The sequence below is a fragment of the Varanus komodoensis genome, unplaced genomic scaffold (genome assembly GCF_004798865.1).
Source record: "Varanus komodoensis strain SLA01 unplaced genomic scaffold, ASM479886v1 scaffold154, whole genome shotgun sequence".
NCBI classification, from domain to species: Eukaryota; Metazoa; Chordata; class Lepidosauria; order Squamata; family Varanidae; genus Varanus; species Varanus komodoensis.
Genome location: NW_025335449.1, coordinates 151,565 through 169,693, shown reverse-complemented (window position 1 = coordinate 169,693; position 18,129 = coordinate 151,565). Strand labels below are relative to the sequence as shown.

Sequence of the window (18,129 nt, the reverse complement as noted above, 5' to 3'; positions counted from 1 at the left end):
CTATAGAATTCACTTCCACAGGATGGAGTGATGGCTGCCCACTCGGGGATTGGACAAATTCATGGAGGAGCTTGCTCTCAGTGGCCAGTAGTCCAGATGGCTACATGCTACCCCCAGTAACAGGAGGCCAATGGACACCAGCCGCTAAGCACAGAAGCGGGAGGGCGCTACTGGGTTACATCCTGCCTGTGGGAGGCATCTGCTTGGCCACGACGGGAACAGAACGCTGGGCTACGGAGGCCTTTCGTCTGACACAGCAGGGCATGTCCTCACTTCTGAGATGTGCAGGGATAAGCAACCTCTGCCCCCCCCCCCCCGCCCCCGAAGCTCTCGGCCGACCATTCCCATCAGACCTAGCCAGGATAGCAGGATGAAGGGAGCTGCATGTCAAAAATGTAGTGAGTCACATCATTTATTTATTTATTTAAAGTTTTTCTATGCCATCCAGTTACTAAAAGTTTCTGGATGGCTTAGTTTGATGCTGGGTGCATTGCACTGGCAGAAATGGACTGCCTGCCTCCTCTTTCCCATACAGCTTCTCTGCTTTCATGCCCCAGAAAATACTACAAAGAGGGGCAAGGAACTCAGGTGAAGAGGGGGATGTTTCGTGTGGGTACAGTCAAAAATCAGCTGAACAGCCTTCCTGCAAGAGGAGCCCTCTAACTCTAACTCAGCAATCATTTCTAATCCCAACTCAGTTCCATCTTCCCTTTACCAGCTGTCAATTTCTCTAAGGAGGCAGCTAGGAAACGCGACTCAAGAATGGGGTGGCAGAAGCAGATCAAATCACTTGCTAGACCTCACAGTGATTTGCAAGAGGTTGGCCAGCATTTCTGACCCTCACAGTTTAACAGAATCCAGAATCTGCCATGCTAATGAAGGAAGCTTGGGATGCAGGAAACCAAAGGCTGGGGCCAGACTGAGGCATGTGCTACTGGGAAAGCAGAATCAGACTTTCCAGCAGTATCTGCAGCCCCCTGGGAAAAACTACGACCATGGCACAGAAGCAAAACTTAGCAGATACACTTTCCATGTATAGAGCCCTTCTGTCAGGAAGGCAGATCCTGGATCCGATCCTAGACATGAATCGACTTTCTAGACATCCATCCTGCCATTTTCACAAAGGAGTCTATGGTTGTGTCCATGGTTGTAACAACCCAAATAAAATAATACAAGAACAGCATGATTCTAAAATTACCAAAATACCATAGAATACAAAAAAGACCCCCATGGTACAGCGCCAAAAAGCAGACAAAATATACTTTTTAACAGCTGATGATGAGCTGTGGGAATGGATCATACACACACTTCTAGGCCCAAAATCAAGCTCTTCCACTCACACCGTGTGAACAAGAACACCCCTGTCCTTAATTCTCAGCGCACAGAAGCCCATCCCTGATGCAGCTGGGTCATTTTAGACCAAGAATTGGATGATTTTATGAGGGAGGGAGTACTTTTACCCAGCCTTGTGTATGACTTTAAAGGCACAGCCAAAATTCTCTCTCCCTGCCCTGCCAATCCATGCTTCACAACTGCTTCCACATCCCTGATCCCTGGGAATACCTGCCAACCCTAATTTAAATATCATCTATGTACCCATCCATGTATTTATAAATTTCACTTCTGTACTGCCCAGTAAAGCAATGATCTCTGAACAGTTCCCAGCATACGTATCTACAGACATATATGCATGTCAATGTTTTTATAACCGAATTCATGTCCATCCCACCCAATAACCGAAGCCCCCTCGGGGATTTGCAGCACACGCCCTTCAACTTCTCATCGATTTTATTCCCACACCGCCTCTGGGCGGGTTCCAGCAGCCATGCACCCCAACCTGGTGCACTCTGCGCGTGTGCAGAGTGCCTTCTAAGTTCCCTGCAATAAAGCCCCCACCACGACTGCCAGGAGAGCACGCGAGCGGGCGCCCGCTGCTCCCTAAGGGGGACACGGCTGGGAGGAAAGGGCCGCCCTCGGCTTGCGGGGCCCGGCCCGCGCTGCACCGGCGCCGAGGCACCACCGCATCCGCCGGCTGCACGGCCCCCGGCTCTGCGGGCGGCGCGGGCAGCGGCTGCGGGGGAAGCCCGGGAGGGGCGTGCGGCGTGCAGGCGGCCGGTCTTTGTTGCTTCTCCCCCGCCGCCCGCCCCCCACCCGGGCGCCCGGCCCGGCCCGCGGCTTGGGCGCTGCTTTGCGCGGCGGCCTCCGCTCCGCCCGGCCCCGTCCAGGCTCACCGCGTCCGCCTCCCGCAGCCGCGGAGGCAGCGGCACCGCAGCTCGGCCGGCGCTCCGCGAAGGCGGCTTCCCTGGGGGGAGGGAGGGGGGAGGGAGGGATGGGGCCGCTGCCGGAAGCGGCCTCGCGGCCACGCCTCCTTTTCCCTGGGCGCCCCTCTAGGAGTGCGGGCTCGGTGCCTTTAACCCTTGGGAGGGCGCTCGCGAGGCGGCTCTCTTTCTCCGCATCCCCGGCACAAAGCAGCGGGAGGATTCCAAATCAAGGGATGCTTATTTAATCGGCGCGCTCATTGGCGGCGAGGCTTGTTGCGGCAGAGGGGTCGGGTAATCTTTCCTGCATTGGTATGCATTTATTGGTAATTTATTATGTTCTATTGTATTTCAATGTATCTTATTGTGTTGTAAGCCGCCCTGAGGCTTCGGCAAGGGGCGACATAGAAATGTAATAATAATAATAATAATAATAATAATAATAATAATAATAATAATAATAATGCATTTCATCCATTGGGAGAAAAGGTAGCGATTGTAAGGTTGCAAGCCAATGCATAGGCATTGCTATGTCGCTACTGGCCTTGAAGTCACCCCCGATTTAGGCTGACCCCAAGAATGAGAGCGCCCCACGATGTCCCAGCCACGTCAGCCTGCTCAGCTCTCACAAACTCCAGACTTACTTTCTGCACTTGATCCGCCTCGTCCTTGGTCTTCCTTCCCTACTTCTGCCTTCGACTTTCCCTCGCGAGATTGTCTTCTCCAGGGAGTCTTGGCCCTCCCGTGATGTCTCCCAATTGCGATTGCGCCAGTTCGTCAATTTTTGCTTCATTTTTGCTTAGGAAAAGCGCTGGCTTAATTTGATCCAGGACCCACTTGGTTGTCTTTCTATCAGTATGGGATATTCACAAAGCTCTCCTACTGGACCAAGTTTCTAAGGCATCCGTGTTTACTCCCCTAAATAGTGGGTTTGGGATGACAATAGTGTGGATGATCTTGGCCTTGATCTCCAGTTAACAGACAGTTAACAGTTAAAAATTAAAAGACAGTAGGATCTTTTCAAGTTTCTTAACTGCTGCCCTTCCAAGTCTTCCTCGAATTCCTTGGCTGCAGCCTCCCTTTCAATTGACGACTGAGCAGAGGTTTATAAAGTCTTTCACAATATCAGTATCTTCAATGATTTATGCAGGAGTAATGTGGCTTGATTTTGAACAATGTGCAAGATTGCACCGTAAAAAATAAAATAAAAGTAAAGAAAAACAACGCACAGTTGCATTGCATTTACATCCTAGCCCTTTTCCTCTTGTGAGCAACCCAAAGGCAGCTTAAACAGCTCCATCTTATCCTCACAACACAACATCCCTGTGAGATAGGAAGGGTTGAAAGGAAGTGACCAGCCCAAAGTTACCTAGTGAGTTTCGTGGCTGAGTGGGGGCTAGAACTCCAGTCTCCTGGATCACCAGTCCAATATTCGAATCACCACACTTATATCAGATAAATTTATCTATTTATTTTAAACATTTTCTATAATGGCATTTATTCCAGGAATCTCATGATGGTTTACAAAATTAAATAATAGTATTTTATGTATAAAATACACAAACACACCAACATGTATGTACACATATGTGTGTATTTTGCATGTGTACATTGTGCGTGACCGAGTGTGCATCCCTTTACACTGATCACTCTGTGCTTTGCAATCACAGCCTTCAAACCAGCCTGTCCCAAATCATATGGTAATGTTGACCTACCTCACAAGGTTGTGCTGAAGCTTTATTTATTTATTTCATTTTTATGCCACCCGGTAGCCAAGGCTCTTTGGGTGGTTCACAAAAGTTAAGAAAATTTTAAATCGTGTGCACAGACTTGCATAAAATTGATGCAAAGCAACAAAACTACAGTAGCAATTGCAACTGAATCGACATGGAAGCAGAGCAGTGGTACAGAATAAAACGCAATATTGAAAAATGAAGTTAAAAAAAATTAAACTGCTGAAATGCTGGGAGAATAAAACAGGTCTTGGTGCCAAATAGTTGACAGCATAGGCACCAAACACGCCTCTTTGAGGAGCTCATTCCAAAATTGGGGTGCCACAACTGAAAAGGCCCTCCTCCTGGTAGCCGCCTGCCTCACTTCCTTTGGAAGGGGCTCCCGGAGAAGGACCCCCAAAGAAGACCTTGGGCTCCAGGCAGGTACATATGGCATAACACATTCCTTCAGATAACCCGGCCCCAACCCATTTATTATTATTATTATTATTATTAGAACATTTCTATGCTGCCCCTTGCCGAAGCCTCGGGGCGGCTTACAAACACAATAAAATACAATAAAATACAAAAATAACAATATAAAATTAAAATTAACAATATGAAATAAATAAAAATATAAAATATAAAAGAAGTCACCCTGGCCAGATAAATAAGCAAATATTGTTAACAATTAAAGTGACGTTTAAATAAAAAGGTCTTCACCTGGCACTGAAAAACAAGTAACGACAGCGCCAGGCGGACCTCTCTGGGGAGCGCATTCCATAGATCGGGCGCCACCGCAGAGAAAGCCCTCCTCCGAGTACCAACCCTCCTAATTTCCTTCACGGAGGGTTCCCGGAGAAGGGCCTCTCCCGCTGATCTCAAGGGGCGGCTGGGCATATATGGATGTAAGCGCTCCTTCAGGTAACCAGGACCCAAGCCGTTTAGGGCTTTATAGGTCATCACCAACACCTTGAATTGGGCCCGGGCTTCAATGGGAAGCCAGTGAAGCTGACGGAGGACTGGAGTCATGTGAGCATAACGCCCCGTCCCCGTCAGCAGCCTGGCAGCTCTATTTTGAACCAATTGAAGTATCTGGACCGTCTTCAAGGGAAGCCCCACGTAATTTAGGGATTCGGATGTTAATATTAGCACTTTGAATCAGATCCAGACGTCACCGGCAGCCAGTGCAGCTGGAAGTGGGCTGGCACGATGTTTTTCTCATGAGCCAGTCCCCATCCACAGTCCTGCTGCCCGTTTTGAATCAGTTGATGTTTCCGACTGTTTGCAAAGTCAGCCTCACATACCACTCGCTGCAGTAATCCAAACAGGAGGTTACCAAAGCGTGGATGACCCTCTCTCGGCTCTCTCTGTCCAGGCAGGGTCATAGTTAAGCTGATAAAAGCTGCTCCATGACACTAAGTCCACTTGTGCCTCAAGTAACAGCTCTGGACTCTCAAGGAGCCCCTATCGCATCCCCCTTAAAGGACCAAATTCAGGAGATTTTCTGGCCCTCTCCAGCACAGCTATATTAAGCCAGTGTGGTGTCGTGGTGAAGAGCGTGGGACTGGGACTCAGACGATCCGGGTTCTCGTTCCCACTCAGCCATGGAGCCAACTGGGTGACTTTGGGCCAGTCACAGACGCTCAGCCCAGCCTACCTCACAGGGTTGTTGTTGTGGGGATAAGATGGAGGAGGAGAATGATGTAAGCTGCCTTTGTAGGAAAAAGGCAGGATATAAATCGAAAAATAAATAAATTAAACACCTCCATCATGTCTCCCCTCCCCTCCCTCACCTTTTCCCTAGATAAGCAGTCTCAACAGATGCAGCCATTCCTCTTCGGGGAGCTGCTCCAGCCCCCGATCATTTCCATCCCCCTTTTCCATCCACAGTGTCCTTTGTCGGCAAGGCCGTTGGAACCGTTCGCAATATTCTCAGTACAGCTGCACCAAAGCATTGCAGGAGGAGGCTGGGAGCTTGGCACACCTATTTTCTATTTTCTCTCTCTCTCTCTCTCTCTCTCTCTCTCTCTCTCTCTCTCTCTTATTTATTCTGTTTAAAGTTTCTATATGCTGTCCCAAGACGAAAAGTCTCTGGATGGCTTCCGTTCCTCATTGTGCCTGAGACGGAGCCTGCCTCTTCCGTGCCAGCTGAGCGCCAGCCTGACCCTTTCATCACTCTGCCCACCCCGCTCCCTCCCAGATCTTTCTTGCTAGCTCAGAGCCCATCAGCCCATACCTGAAGCTGGGACTCCCCCCTTCGCCCCCACGTGCCTTGCTCTCCTCTGGCTTAGGCGGAACTGCAGTTGCCATTTCGATGCCCGTTCCCTCAGCTTGGAGGGATCCCTTCGGAGCTTTCCCTTTCGGGAATTTCCACCTGGAATAGCTTGATGTCTTTAGCAAGCGTGGCTGCTTCACTGCGGGTTCTTTTCAGGGACACCTGGCTGGCAGTGTCAGGATTAGGTGGACCTTAGTTTGATCCAGCAAGGATCTTTTTAAGCTCCAGATAAACTTGGCAGCTCAGCAGCGCGGTGCCTCATTGCCTCTTGTTCCTGTTCCTTTAGTGCGAAGTGTTTTGTCAGCTGTTGGGAAAAGCTGCCACGTCCCACACAGGCTCCCTTGCGGATGAGATCCTGGAGAGGCAGCCTTCCTTCTCCGACTGTCATCGCAAGGAGCCGCGTGGAGATGGAACTTCAGGCACAACATTAGGCTGTCGACAGACCTTTTCATCACACCTGCAGAAGAGGACAGAGGGAGCTGAGCTAACCCTGTGAGTGAACGTGGCTGCAAAACAGAAGGCAGAAGCCCCGACAACCCAGAATCTCCAGCTCCAGGTGGCACTCCAGAAGGATGTTAAGCTGGAGTTCAAGATGGAGAGGCTGGAGATACAGGAGACAGGACGGGAAGGTCCAGGGGATGCCTCTCCTGCCGCCCAGATGGAGATGCTCGGCCAGCCGTTGAGCTGGACAGAGCCAGAACGCATTAAACAAGGACCAGGAGAAGAGCTGTTGTTGCACCAGTGGGAAGCCTGGTGGCTGTGGTTCCTCAAGACCCTGCAGACCCCTCACTTGGAAGAGGCAGCCCCACAACTGCCCTGGAGTGAGATTTCCATGCCTTGCTTCAGGGAGGGTGCAGCTGCCAGCCAGCGGACCAGAAAAGAGGTTGGGCCCAGACCCCCAGCAGGAACCCCCCTGCAAGTCTGACCACAAACGGCAGATAGGCATGTCCAGTTCTGGCTGCCAAGATTTAAGAAGGATGCAGAAAAATTAGACAGGGCTGCCCAATGCTGGGAATGATAGATGGCAAAAGAAGAAGGGGACGGCAGAGGTTGAGGTGGCTGGAAGGAGTCACTGGGGCAGTGGGTGTGAGCTTGGGTGGACTCTGGGGGATGGTGGAGGACAGGAAGGCCTGGAGGAATGTTGTCCATGGGGTCACAATGGGTCAGAAGCGACTTCGCAACTAACAACAACATCCGAGAGAGGTGGCTGGAAGGTAGCAGAGGGAGAATCTGTGCCCTGGCCTCTCCACCCTGCCCCCCCACCGCACCCCCTTTTCTGCAAGGTCGCTTTTCCAACCTCGGAGTGTAGCCAGTGCTTTCTGCGCTGGTTGCAAGGGGTAAGGGAGTTTGGAGCTCCGATTCTGAGCTCCACAATTGGCAGTCTCCGGCTCGCGAGCTGAGAATCCGAACCTTTTTATTTCAACGTCGTTTTAATTGTTAATATTATTTGCTTATTTTATCTGGCCAGGGCGACTTATTTTATACTGTTAATTTGTTTTATATTTTGAATGTATTATATTTTAATTTATGTCGTGAGCCGCCCCGAGGCTTCGGCGAATGGGGCGGCTTAGAAATGTTTTAAATAAATAAATAAATAAATAAATAAATAAATAAATAAACAAACAAACAAACCAACAAACAAACAAACAAACTCTTCTGTCCTCCTTTGGGGAACCCACAGAACTGCCCCTTTTACGGGTTCTGCAGTACAGTCATGTACGTAAGCAAGCCCCATTGGGTTCAGCGGGACACACGCCCAGCTGAGCACGTCTTGGACTCCTTCCTTACCCAACTCGTCAGTTTCATGATTGCCTCTGAGGAATAGCAACTGGAAAGGCAGACAGTTTTCATACTTAAAGAATCCTACGCATAATCGGGAACGGAACTGGCAGGATCTTACTTCTCTCATACAAAATCTTGGTGCAACCATACCTGGAATATTGTCTTCAGCTCTGGTTGGCTTCCCTAAAAAGGGACATGATCGAGTTGGAAAAAATGCAGAGAAGGGCAAGAAAAATGATCGATGCTTACAGAAGCTCCCCTCTGAGGAGCTGCTACAACGACAGGGAATGTACAGCTTAGAAAAACGTTGAGTAAAAGGAGGCAGGGTGGAAGTGTTTAAAATAATGCTTGGTGTGGAGAAAGAGAGATTTTCTGCCTCTCCCCTATTGCTTGAACCCGGGGTCATCCCATGAAGCAGACCGGTGGGAGGTTTAAGGATGGATAAAAGGAAGTCCTTCACCCAGTTTACACTTGAACTATGGAATGTGTTGCATTTGTAAGCAATTGCATTGCAATTCATATTTTAAAACTGAAAAATTAAATTGAAAATGTTTGATTTTACAACTTAAAAATGAAAATATGGCTCACCATCTGCATTTTTAAGTAAGTGTATTCAAAGTAAATTTTAAACATGTTGAATGTCTTGCCTGGTTAATGGAGGGCATCTCTTCAGGTATTTTTTATTTTAGGTTCTTATGATTAATCAATGGGACATTTGAACAGACTTAAGCTTTACACAGCCGAGATGAGGAATGTGTGCCTCTCCAGATAAACTCCTATCCTTCCTCTCCATTGGCTGGGACAGATGGATGTTGTAGTCTAACTCTAGAATGGCCACAGAGCCCCGACAGTGGCTTTCATAGGCAAACAAAAATGCTCCCCCTGGTGTTTTGGACCACTACTCCCATCAGCCCCAGAGAGCTTGGCCTCTGGTGAGGAATGTTGGGAATTATTGCCCAAGGCATCTGGGGAAAACCAAGTTGGAAGAGCCTGATAAAAATTCTGACTTGCTCTCATGTAAAGCAGTCAACATTGGTGGCATCTTGTGGTGGCGGACGGAACGGTGGCATTGGTGCCATCCCATGTGAAAGCATTTCTGTTGTTTGCAAGCAGTCGCCATCCTGGGTGGGATGCATCCTGCATCCAGACGGTTCCGTCTTTCTGTGCATTGTTTTAGCCCTCCGGGCTACTTTTCCCTTTTGAGTTCAACAAAGTTTTGTTTCCTTTTTTTCCTTTTGCAATGTTGCCAAATATTAATGATAATGATAGTGATATTGTTGTTACTGTTGTTACTGTTGGTGCTAAAAAAAATTTTCTCACAGTATTATTATTATTATTATTATTATTATTATTATTATTATTATAACATTTCTATGCTGCCCCTTGCCGAAGCCTCGGGGCGGCTTACAACACAATAAGATACATTGAAATAAAATAGAACATAATAAATTACCACTAAATACAAAAATACAAAAAATACACTGAGATACAATAATATAAAATTAAAATTAACAGTATAAAATAAGTAAATAAAGAATATAGGAGGAGCAAAGAGAAGGAAGAAGTAGTTGCCCTGGCCAGATCATATATTTTAACACTTAAAATGATGTTTCAATAAAAGCCTAATGTTTGCTGGGGACTGAGCCCATTTGCCAGCCCCAGGATGTGGGCAGCTAAAATGGCAAGTTCTCAAAACTTCTTTCCATGAACATAAGCACTCGTATGTTTGTTTGTGTTAACAATGGGTTGGTGCATTTTGTATCGATGTGGGAGAGTATCATCTCTGTAATAAGAAATTCTGTAAAACAGTTCTCATCGTCCAGCAGAAAGCACGTTTCTCTTTAGCCTAGGCAAGCAGCAGGTTCGTGCAACACCGGTTCAACAAAGGATTTCTTTTGTGTGCATTTTTTGCATTGGTTGGATTGATTTCAGCAACCCAAACATTTTCTTCTTGAGACTGTGCTAAAGAGACTCAAAAAAAAGGACATAGACTTTACACTTTATGTTGTGAGCCGCCCCGAGCCTTCGGCAAATGGGGCGGCATAGAAATGGTTTAATAAATAAATAAATAATAAAAAACAACCCCACATGGAGTGGGGAGAGGGAGATTGAGATAACACCGGCCTCTTAAATGGGGAAGTGACCATAACAGTGTGCTCCATAACAGACAGGGCACAAAACATGGTCATGGGAAACAGCCACCCTCTTTGCTGACCCTGCCCTGGTCTGCACCATCGCCTTGCCCACCGTGGCTTGTTAGCCAGGGTGGCTTGTGAGACCCACAGGCTGGTAATCCAGGCCTTCTTCCACAAGGACCAGGTGAGGGGACCTTGTTTGCCCACCGGCCTGAAGCCGGGCAGTTTCAGGGTTCTGGGTGATCTGACGACCACCCCAGCACCCCCCCACCACCGATTGCTGGGTTCACGCAAACATCAAATCTTCACAGGAAAATTGGCCCTGATGACTTCCTTGTAGGTGTGAACCAGTCCAATGTCCTGCCCTGTCGAACAGTTTCTGTGGCTGACAAGGGATCAAGTGATGATCTTGATCTGGAGAGGCAGTGTGGTGTAGTGGTTAAGAGTGTGGGACTGGGACTCAGACGATCCGGGTTCTGGTCCCCGCTCAGCCATGGAGCCAACTGGGAGACTTTGGGCCAGTCACAGATTCTCAGCCCAGCCTACCTCACAGGGCTGTTATGGGGATAAGATGGAGGAGGAGAATGATGTAAGGTGCCTTGAGCCCTTTGTAGGAAAAAGGCAGGATATAAATTGAAAAATCAATCAATAAATAAATGATCTGATTCTCACAACCTTGTTAACCTTCTTTTATTCATTTGCATATTAATACGTTCCAGAAAAGTTTCTGGTTATTGTTATTTTTATTACTACATTGCATTTATACTCCACTTTCCTTCCTCTTGCGAGGAATCCAAAGCAGCTTGCAAGATTTTCCTCCTCTCCCTTGTACCCTCATAACAAGAACCTTGTGAGGTAGGTTGCACTGAGAGCAAGTGACTGGACCAAAGTCACCACTGTGCTTCAGGCCTTCATGGGGACTAGAATCTGGAGCTCCCAAGTGCCAGTCCAGTGCTCTAACCACTATAGCACACTGCCTCTCCAGTGCTCAAGCTGACTAACCCTAATAAAGCCAACATTAGGGTTTCAGTCACGAATGCAAATAATCTTGCAAAGTATTATTTAAGCAGCTAGGATTGGATCCAGGATCTGTCTTTCATAAGATGAAAGGTTCCATCTGAGAGCATTCATTAAAGAAGAGTTTATAAAAATAATAAATAAATAGTTCGAAAGCATGCAAATGCAGGTAGATAAAAAGGTACCACTTTGGTGGGCAGGTAACCGTTCTGTGCACTTCAGTGTTTAGTCATGCCGGCCACATGACCACGGAGACCGTCTGCGGACAAGCGCTGGCTCCCTCGGCCAGGAAACGGAGATGAGCACCGTCCCCTAGAGTCAGGCATGGCTGGACTTAACATCAAGGGGAAACCTTTACCTTTACCTTTACCTTACAGGGAAAGGGCTTTTTCAGTGGCAGCCCCCCAGTTGCAGAATCTGCTCCCCAGAAAGGCATGCCCGCACTGACCCTTTATTCATTTCAGTGCAGGATAAAACCTTTTTATTTACTCAGTATAATAGCTCAAAGGATATTATTATACAGTATATGTTATACACTATATATTGTATTCTATGTGCTGCTGTGGATTTTGTGGTTATTTTCTTGTCATTTGGTAAACCATCCTGAGATCCTATATGGATTAGGGATGATATATAAATATTTTAAATACAGTGGTACCTCGGCTCGCGAACGCCTCAGTTCACCACCAAATCGGGTCGCAAACAAAAATTACATAAACATTTTGACTCAGGTCGCAAACTCTGCATTGAGTGGTGACCGCTATCATGGCCATCTCCCCCCCACCCCAAGTGGGGAGATGGCTGCGATCGTGCTGGGGCAGGCGGTGGGGTGATGGCCGAGATCGCGCCCGTCTTTCCTGCACGAGCGCAACAGCACTCGGCCTCTTCCCCACCAGCACGATTGCGCCTGTCTCCCCCCAAGAGCGCACCCGCGATCGTGCTGGGATGACAGGTGCATGCAGGGATGATGGGTGTGATTGTGGTTGTGCTGGGGGCGGGGAGAGATGGTCCTGCTTGTGCTCGGGGTTGGGGGAAAGATGGCCGCGATCTTTGTTCTTGTCACTTTGCTTCACATTTTTCTGATTAAAAAAAAAATAGTTACAGAACGGATTAATCTTATTTACACTGAACCTTATGGGGAAATTTAACTTGGCTCATGACCAATTTGGGTCAAGACCAGAGTCCTGGAACAGATTAAGTTCATGAGCCAAGGTATCACAGTATTTATCCTTGCACCCAATTACTGGGGTTCCCCCCTCTAGCAAGCACTTTCCAGTTCAGTCCATTTGGCTCTGTCTCCTGGCTATGTAGCATTTTCAGGGGCTGGAGAGGCTGCCATGGAAAGGAGGGCTGGAGAAGTTCACTTCCACCTGTGCAGTTGATCCACCTCATATCTGGATCCACCCTTAGTTGTGAAGGAAGAATCCCAAAGAAAAGGATCAAGTATCCAGCCTCTACTTGATTTTTCTCATCGATTGGGTACAGACAGCATTAAAACCCACACTCAAGCATTGAGCATGGTTGAGAGTGGATTGTTGACAGGTGGGTTGTTGGGTTGTCCGAACCCAGCCATGCTAACAAAGCATGGTTTGTTTGCTATGAAGAACCCACAGTTCACAACCCCACAATAAATCATAGATTATTCACAGAAAACAAACCAGGGTTTGTTTTGCAAAGCTGGGTTCATGGATGACACATTAATTCACACATTTCAAAGGCAATTCATGGCTCAGTGACAACCCACATTCAACCTCCCCTCAGCCCTTCAGTGTGGGACATCAATTTGCCTCCGTTCATTTAGTGCCCGAGTTCCTCCCTGCTAACTGGTCACAAACAATAGTAAATATTCTTTCATGTGACATAGTAAGACAGATCTGTCAACTAGTTGTGGATGAAGTTATCTTTGTTCCTCCAAAAAGTCCCCTTCCTTTATACCAGCAAAGGCCGTATGATATACTAAATGCAATCTGAATAACACTAAGAAATTAAGTAAGATGTAGATAGAGATATTTAACGTGTTGTGACCAATGTTAAGATTTTAAATTAAAATGCTACAATTTCCTTGTTTTTCAGCTGTTCTGATGGGAATAAAAGGGTATTATAAGCAAGCTGGCAATTATGGAATAGCAAAGGTGGAATATTCCAAAATGTGTGCATGCGACCGACATCGGATATTATCCTCTAGACTGAGTCAAGTCTCTTTTGTCCAGTGTTCATGGATCAGATGGCATCTCTGCTGCAATGACTATAAAATCAGAGAGGCTGTGGTTATGGAAACTCTGGGTTGAAAATGATTGTTTCGATTTTTTCATCAAGGTTTCAGATGAATGGTTGCTAAAGGATGTGCACTCGTCAATAGCTGTTCTACCCATGTATTGAATACAGAATCCAGAGGATCACTGAATAAAACACTTTTATATCCTGTGTGAATTTTCTGATGTACGTAACTGTCCACACCCCAAGCATTAAGGTGGCTTCTTCCTTGAGTGAATTCTCTGATGTCTGTGAAGATGTGCACGCCGGTTAAAGCAGTTTCCACACTCCAGGCAGTGATATGGTTTTTCCCCTGTGTGAGTTCTTTGATGGAAAGTGAGATGTGAGCTCTGACTAAAGCTCTTTCCACAGTCCAAGCAGGTATATGGTTTTTCTCCAGTGTGAATTCTCTGATGTCTAGTAAGGTTTGAAGCATCTCTGAAGCTCTTTCCACACTCAAAACATTCATATGGTTCCTCCCCTGTATGAGTTCTTTGATGTGAAGTAAGGTGTGCTTTCATCTTGAAGGTCTTTCTGCACACCAAGCACATGTATGGTCTCTCCCCTGTATGAGTTCTTTGATGTCTAAGAAGACTTCCATTTTCAGTGAAACTCTTTCTGCACACAAAGCATGGATATGGTTTCTCTCCTGCATGTATCCTCTGATGTCCAATAAAACTTGCACTCCTACAGAAGCTCTTTCCACACTCCAGGCACAGGTAGGGTTTCTCCTCTGTTTGGGTTCTTTGCTGTCTCTTAAAGGCTGATTTATTCCCAAAGTTCTCTCTACAGTGAAGACAAGGAGAGTGTTTCTCTGCTGTAGGAATCCTTGATGGTATATTAAAGTTTGTGTTGTGGTAGAAGCTTTCACCCTCTGCTTTTTCTTCTGAGCATATAATTTTATGCACCGTGGTGTCCTGACAACCACTGGATGCTTTCCTCCCTGTTTTCTTTCTTGTTCTCTTTCTTTCATATTCATCTCTTTCTGTCCATGTCTGAGATTGCTCAGCGTTGTCCTCACCCTCCATATTGCTTCCTGCAAGAAAAGAGAAATTTACTAAGTGGGTGCGTAAGAACTTAAAACCAGAGATTAGGCGGAACAGTACATGGATGGAACAGGAGCCATGATGGGTCTGATACTGTGAGGAGAACAACAGAGACCAAGCAATGGGTGTAGTAGGAAGGCAAAGGGAAGATTGATCAATCGATTGATTGATTGATTGGCTCCCTACCTTTCTAGCAGTTATTATTTATTTAGCATATGGCATATATGGCCTGGGTTATATGACCAATTTTTTACACACAGAAGATGTTCTGGCAGCCAACAGTTGATAGTCTTCTTGCACTGGGGGCGGGTGCGGGGCAGGGGGCGGGTGACAATCTAGCTTCACACCGGCTGGACAACAGTGCTCTTGAGGACGCCCGCTCATCTGGGGCTTTCCTCCACTGATTCTTCCATGGGGTGTGTCCACGTCGTTCCAGCGCTGGTTCTTGCTTCCACACGAACGCAATCAACTCTTCCCACCAAAGAATGGCGGACTCTATTTATCTACTCGCAAGTTGGAATGCTTTCAAACTGCTAGGGGGGCACAAGCTAGGGCAGGCCATGGAGATTCACTCCGTCTCGCGGGGCCGGGCTCGAACCGCCGGAGTGCCGACCGTTTCTGGCGGGTAGTTCCAGCATCATTAATCTGCTGTGCCATCCTGCCCCTCGGAGAGGCAGGTTGGTCCATTTTGGAAGCCAGCAATAAGTTTCACCTGCACCACTGCTGGATGCCCTTATGTGAGAGTTTAAAGGTTTGGCAGGCCTACCTATTTGGCCCTCCCCTCCCTGCCCTTTGCTTCTGAAACACCAGGCAGTCTCTTTGCAATGCAGATATTTATTGTCGCTTTGCAGCTGCAAGGCAAAGTAACTCTAGAGCAGTGACGGCGAACCTTTTAGAGACCGAGTGCCCAAACTGCAACCTAAAACCCACTTATTTATCACAAAGTGCCAACACTGCAATAAAACCTGAAAACTGAGGTTTTAGTTTAGAAAAAACAACTCACAGCCAGTCCAAGCAAATCTCTCTCTCTCTCTTTCTCCTTAGCAGTGCACTGACTGGTCATGTGAAAGCTCAGATGAGTTGCAGCTAAGGAGTCACAGCTCCTGATGTCTTCACCTGGCGCCGCTACTCCTTTCTGAGCATGCGCATGGCCCCTGTGTGCGCTGTTTTCCAATACTCAGCTGCTGCGGCGATGCGGGGGGACTTGGCTCGCGTGCCGACAGAGAGGGCTCTGCTACCTATGGCACCTATGCGTGCCATAGGTTCGCCACCACTGCTCTAGAGGGTGCTCCAAAGAGTTGGAAGATAAGCGTCTGCTTATGCCAAGAAAGTTGAGCCTGAACTGGGCACTTCGCCCCCAAATCCTCCCCTTTCATTATCTCTGGGACTCCTTGCGTGGCTCCGGCTGGTGAAGGGCCAGTTGGCAAGACCTGTGCAAGTCCTCTAACTGGGAAGCTTATCTTTCCCAGCACCTCGTCCTGGGATCACAGACCAGGCAAGGCAATCCGGTCCAGATACTTCAGTTGGTTCAGAATGGAGCTGCCAGGATATTAACATGGACCGGCAGGTATTCACATATAACACCGGTCCTCTGTCGCTTACACGGGCTGCCAATTGAAGTCCAGGCCCAATTTAAGGTGCAGGTGATGACCTTTAAAGCCCTAAATGGCTAGGGTCCAGGATACCTGAAGGAACACCTTCTTCCCCATGCGCCCTCCCGCCCCATGAGAACTGAGGCAGAGGCCCTGCCCTGGGAACCGTCCTTGAAGGAGGTTAGGAGAGTGAGCACCTGGAGGAGGGCCTTCTCTGCAGTGGCGCCCTGGCTGTGGAATGCACACCCCAGAGAGGTCCGCCTGGTGCCAACGCTTTTTTCATCTCAGTACCAGGTGAAACCCTTTTTATTTCCCCACTATTTTGATTGTTAATTGCCTTAATTTGTGGTTTTTATATTTATTATTGGACACTGAACTGCTTTTATTTCTTTATCTTATTGTACTGCTGTTGTTGTGAACCGTCCCGAGAGGTCAGTGATGGGACAGTATATAAAAGTTTTAAATAAACAAATAAAAATGAATAAAAAAGGCAGTAGCTGTCCCTTCACCCCTCCCAGTCCTTTCCAAAACATCCTTGCTCTCCTGGTCAGCCTGGGACCCTGTGGGCCATGGCCTTGGAGGTGTTTCCAAGGGCTGGGCTGCTCCCTGGGTTCCCACAACTCCTATTTCCACTTCTTCAAGGCCTCCTCCTCCTTCCTCAGAATCCAAGAATGGTGGTCAACCTCAATCACTACAGTGTTTTGGCCAGACATGCTCAAAAGAACCAGTCTGGTTTTCCTCCCAAGAAACACAGCCTAGTCCACAAACCTAGATTCACCCCTGGCTGGAAGAAAGGAAAGAGCCATGTGTTGAGGACTAGAAACATGCTTGACCCTTCTCTTCTTTATTGGGCTTTTGTTTATAACAGCCTCCCTGAGGGGAGGAAGGATCCAATTCCAGCCTGGAGAAGCAGTAGCAGCGGCAGAGACTTTCTCCAGGTGCTTCTGCACTGACATGGTCTGACTGGAGTCCACCAGGAGCAGAGCCTTCAGGGTGGTGGGCCCATTTTGTGGAACTCCTCACCTCAGGAGGCTGGGAAGGCTTCAACACCGCATTATTTTCAGCACCTGCTGAGCACATCTTTGTTCGGGAAGCCTTCTTGCTGCACAGCCACAGTTTCAATGAAAGTCTGTTTTTACCCCATTTGTAATTCTTTCATTGGGGTTATTTGCTCTAGAAGCTGCTTAGGTACACGGCACTATATAAATACTATAACCAAATCCCTAAGCACCTACCTGCCAATCTCTCCCCTTCTGCAGAGTCAAAGAAACACGAATCTTCCACAAATTTATCTCCTCCTTTTTCCAACCAGCTGATGAGATCAGGTTTGGATAACACCAATACATCTTGGAAAAAAATTAAGAACAGATGAATTCTTTTTGGTCCTCTTCCTGGCCCTCTTACAAATTTTCATCAACAGAACAGAAGACTGGTAGAGTTGGAAGGGGCCGAGAAGGCCATCGAGTCCAACCCCCTCCGCTTCCACGTGTGGTCACCCTTCCAGCTGCAGACCGCCGCCTTTCCAGCTTAGCAAAGGTGATTCAACATGTGTCAGGAATAAGCAACAGGAAGGACATTAAATCAGAAACAGTACAGAAGAAGCGGAGAACTGAAGGCAGAAGCTTGTCTGTGGCTCAATGCTTCAGAGCAGAGAACCACTGCTCTGCCTAAATTCTGTAAATTCGGCTCCTGAGATTAGCTAGACCAGGGGTGGCAACCTTTAACACTCAAAGAGCCATTTGGACCCGTTCCCCACACAAAAGAAAACACCGGGAGCCGCAAAACCCTTTTGACATCTAAAATGAAGATAACACAGCATATATCGCTTTTTACCTTAATGCTACGTATATCTTCATTATGATTGAGCTGCTGCTCTTCTTCAGTCACTAAAACTGTTATTTTTAATCTTACATTATAAACTAGTAGGATTCCTTTCATATATTTTGAAAAGGAGAACAGCTTCCTGAAGAGTCAAAGTCAGTGCTAAAGGGCTGCATGCATTAACCAGCAAACCCCGTAAGTTCATCAGCAGTAAAAGCAAATGAATCTACCCACG

The 18,129-nt window shown here is 47.4% G+C and overlaps 1 protein-coding gene and 1 long non-coding RNA gene across 5 annotated transcripts in view; one reads left to right on the top strand and one right to left on the bottom strand.

Moving 5' to 3' along the window:
- Positions 1-18,129, bottom strand: part of LOC123021049 (zinc finger protein 883-like) — a 58,006-nt gene that overhangs the window by 26,110 nt on the left and 13,767 nt on the right. For 3 of the 4 annotated variants that reach the window (XM_044425429.1, XM_044425430.1, XM_044425431.1), the window contains 2 exons: positions 17,309-17,419; positions 13,750-14,471 (listed from right to left, as the gene is read on the bottom strand). In XM_044425429.1, coding sequence (XP_044281364.1) covers positions 13,750-14,471; positions 17,309-17,419 — 833 coding nt within the window. Of the gene's footprint in view, positions 1-2,231; positions 2,288-13,749; positions 14,472-17,308; positions 17,420-18,129 lie in introns of those variants that run through there. The other variant, XM_044425432.1, reaches the window with a different exon arrangement.
- Positions 2,471-13,606, top strand: LOC123021053. The gene is made up of 3 exons (XR_006414250.1): positions 2,471-2,570; positions 6,535-7,131; positions 13,256-13,606. It is a non-coding gene; the product is annotated as an uncharacterized LOC123021053 (long non-coding RNA).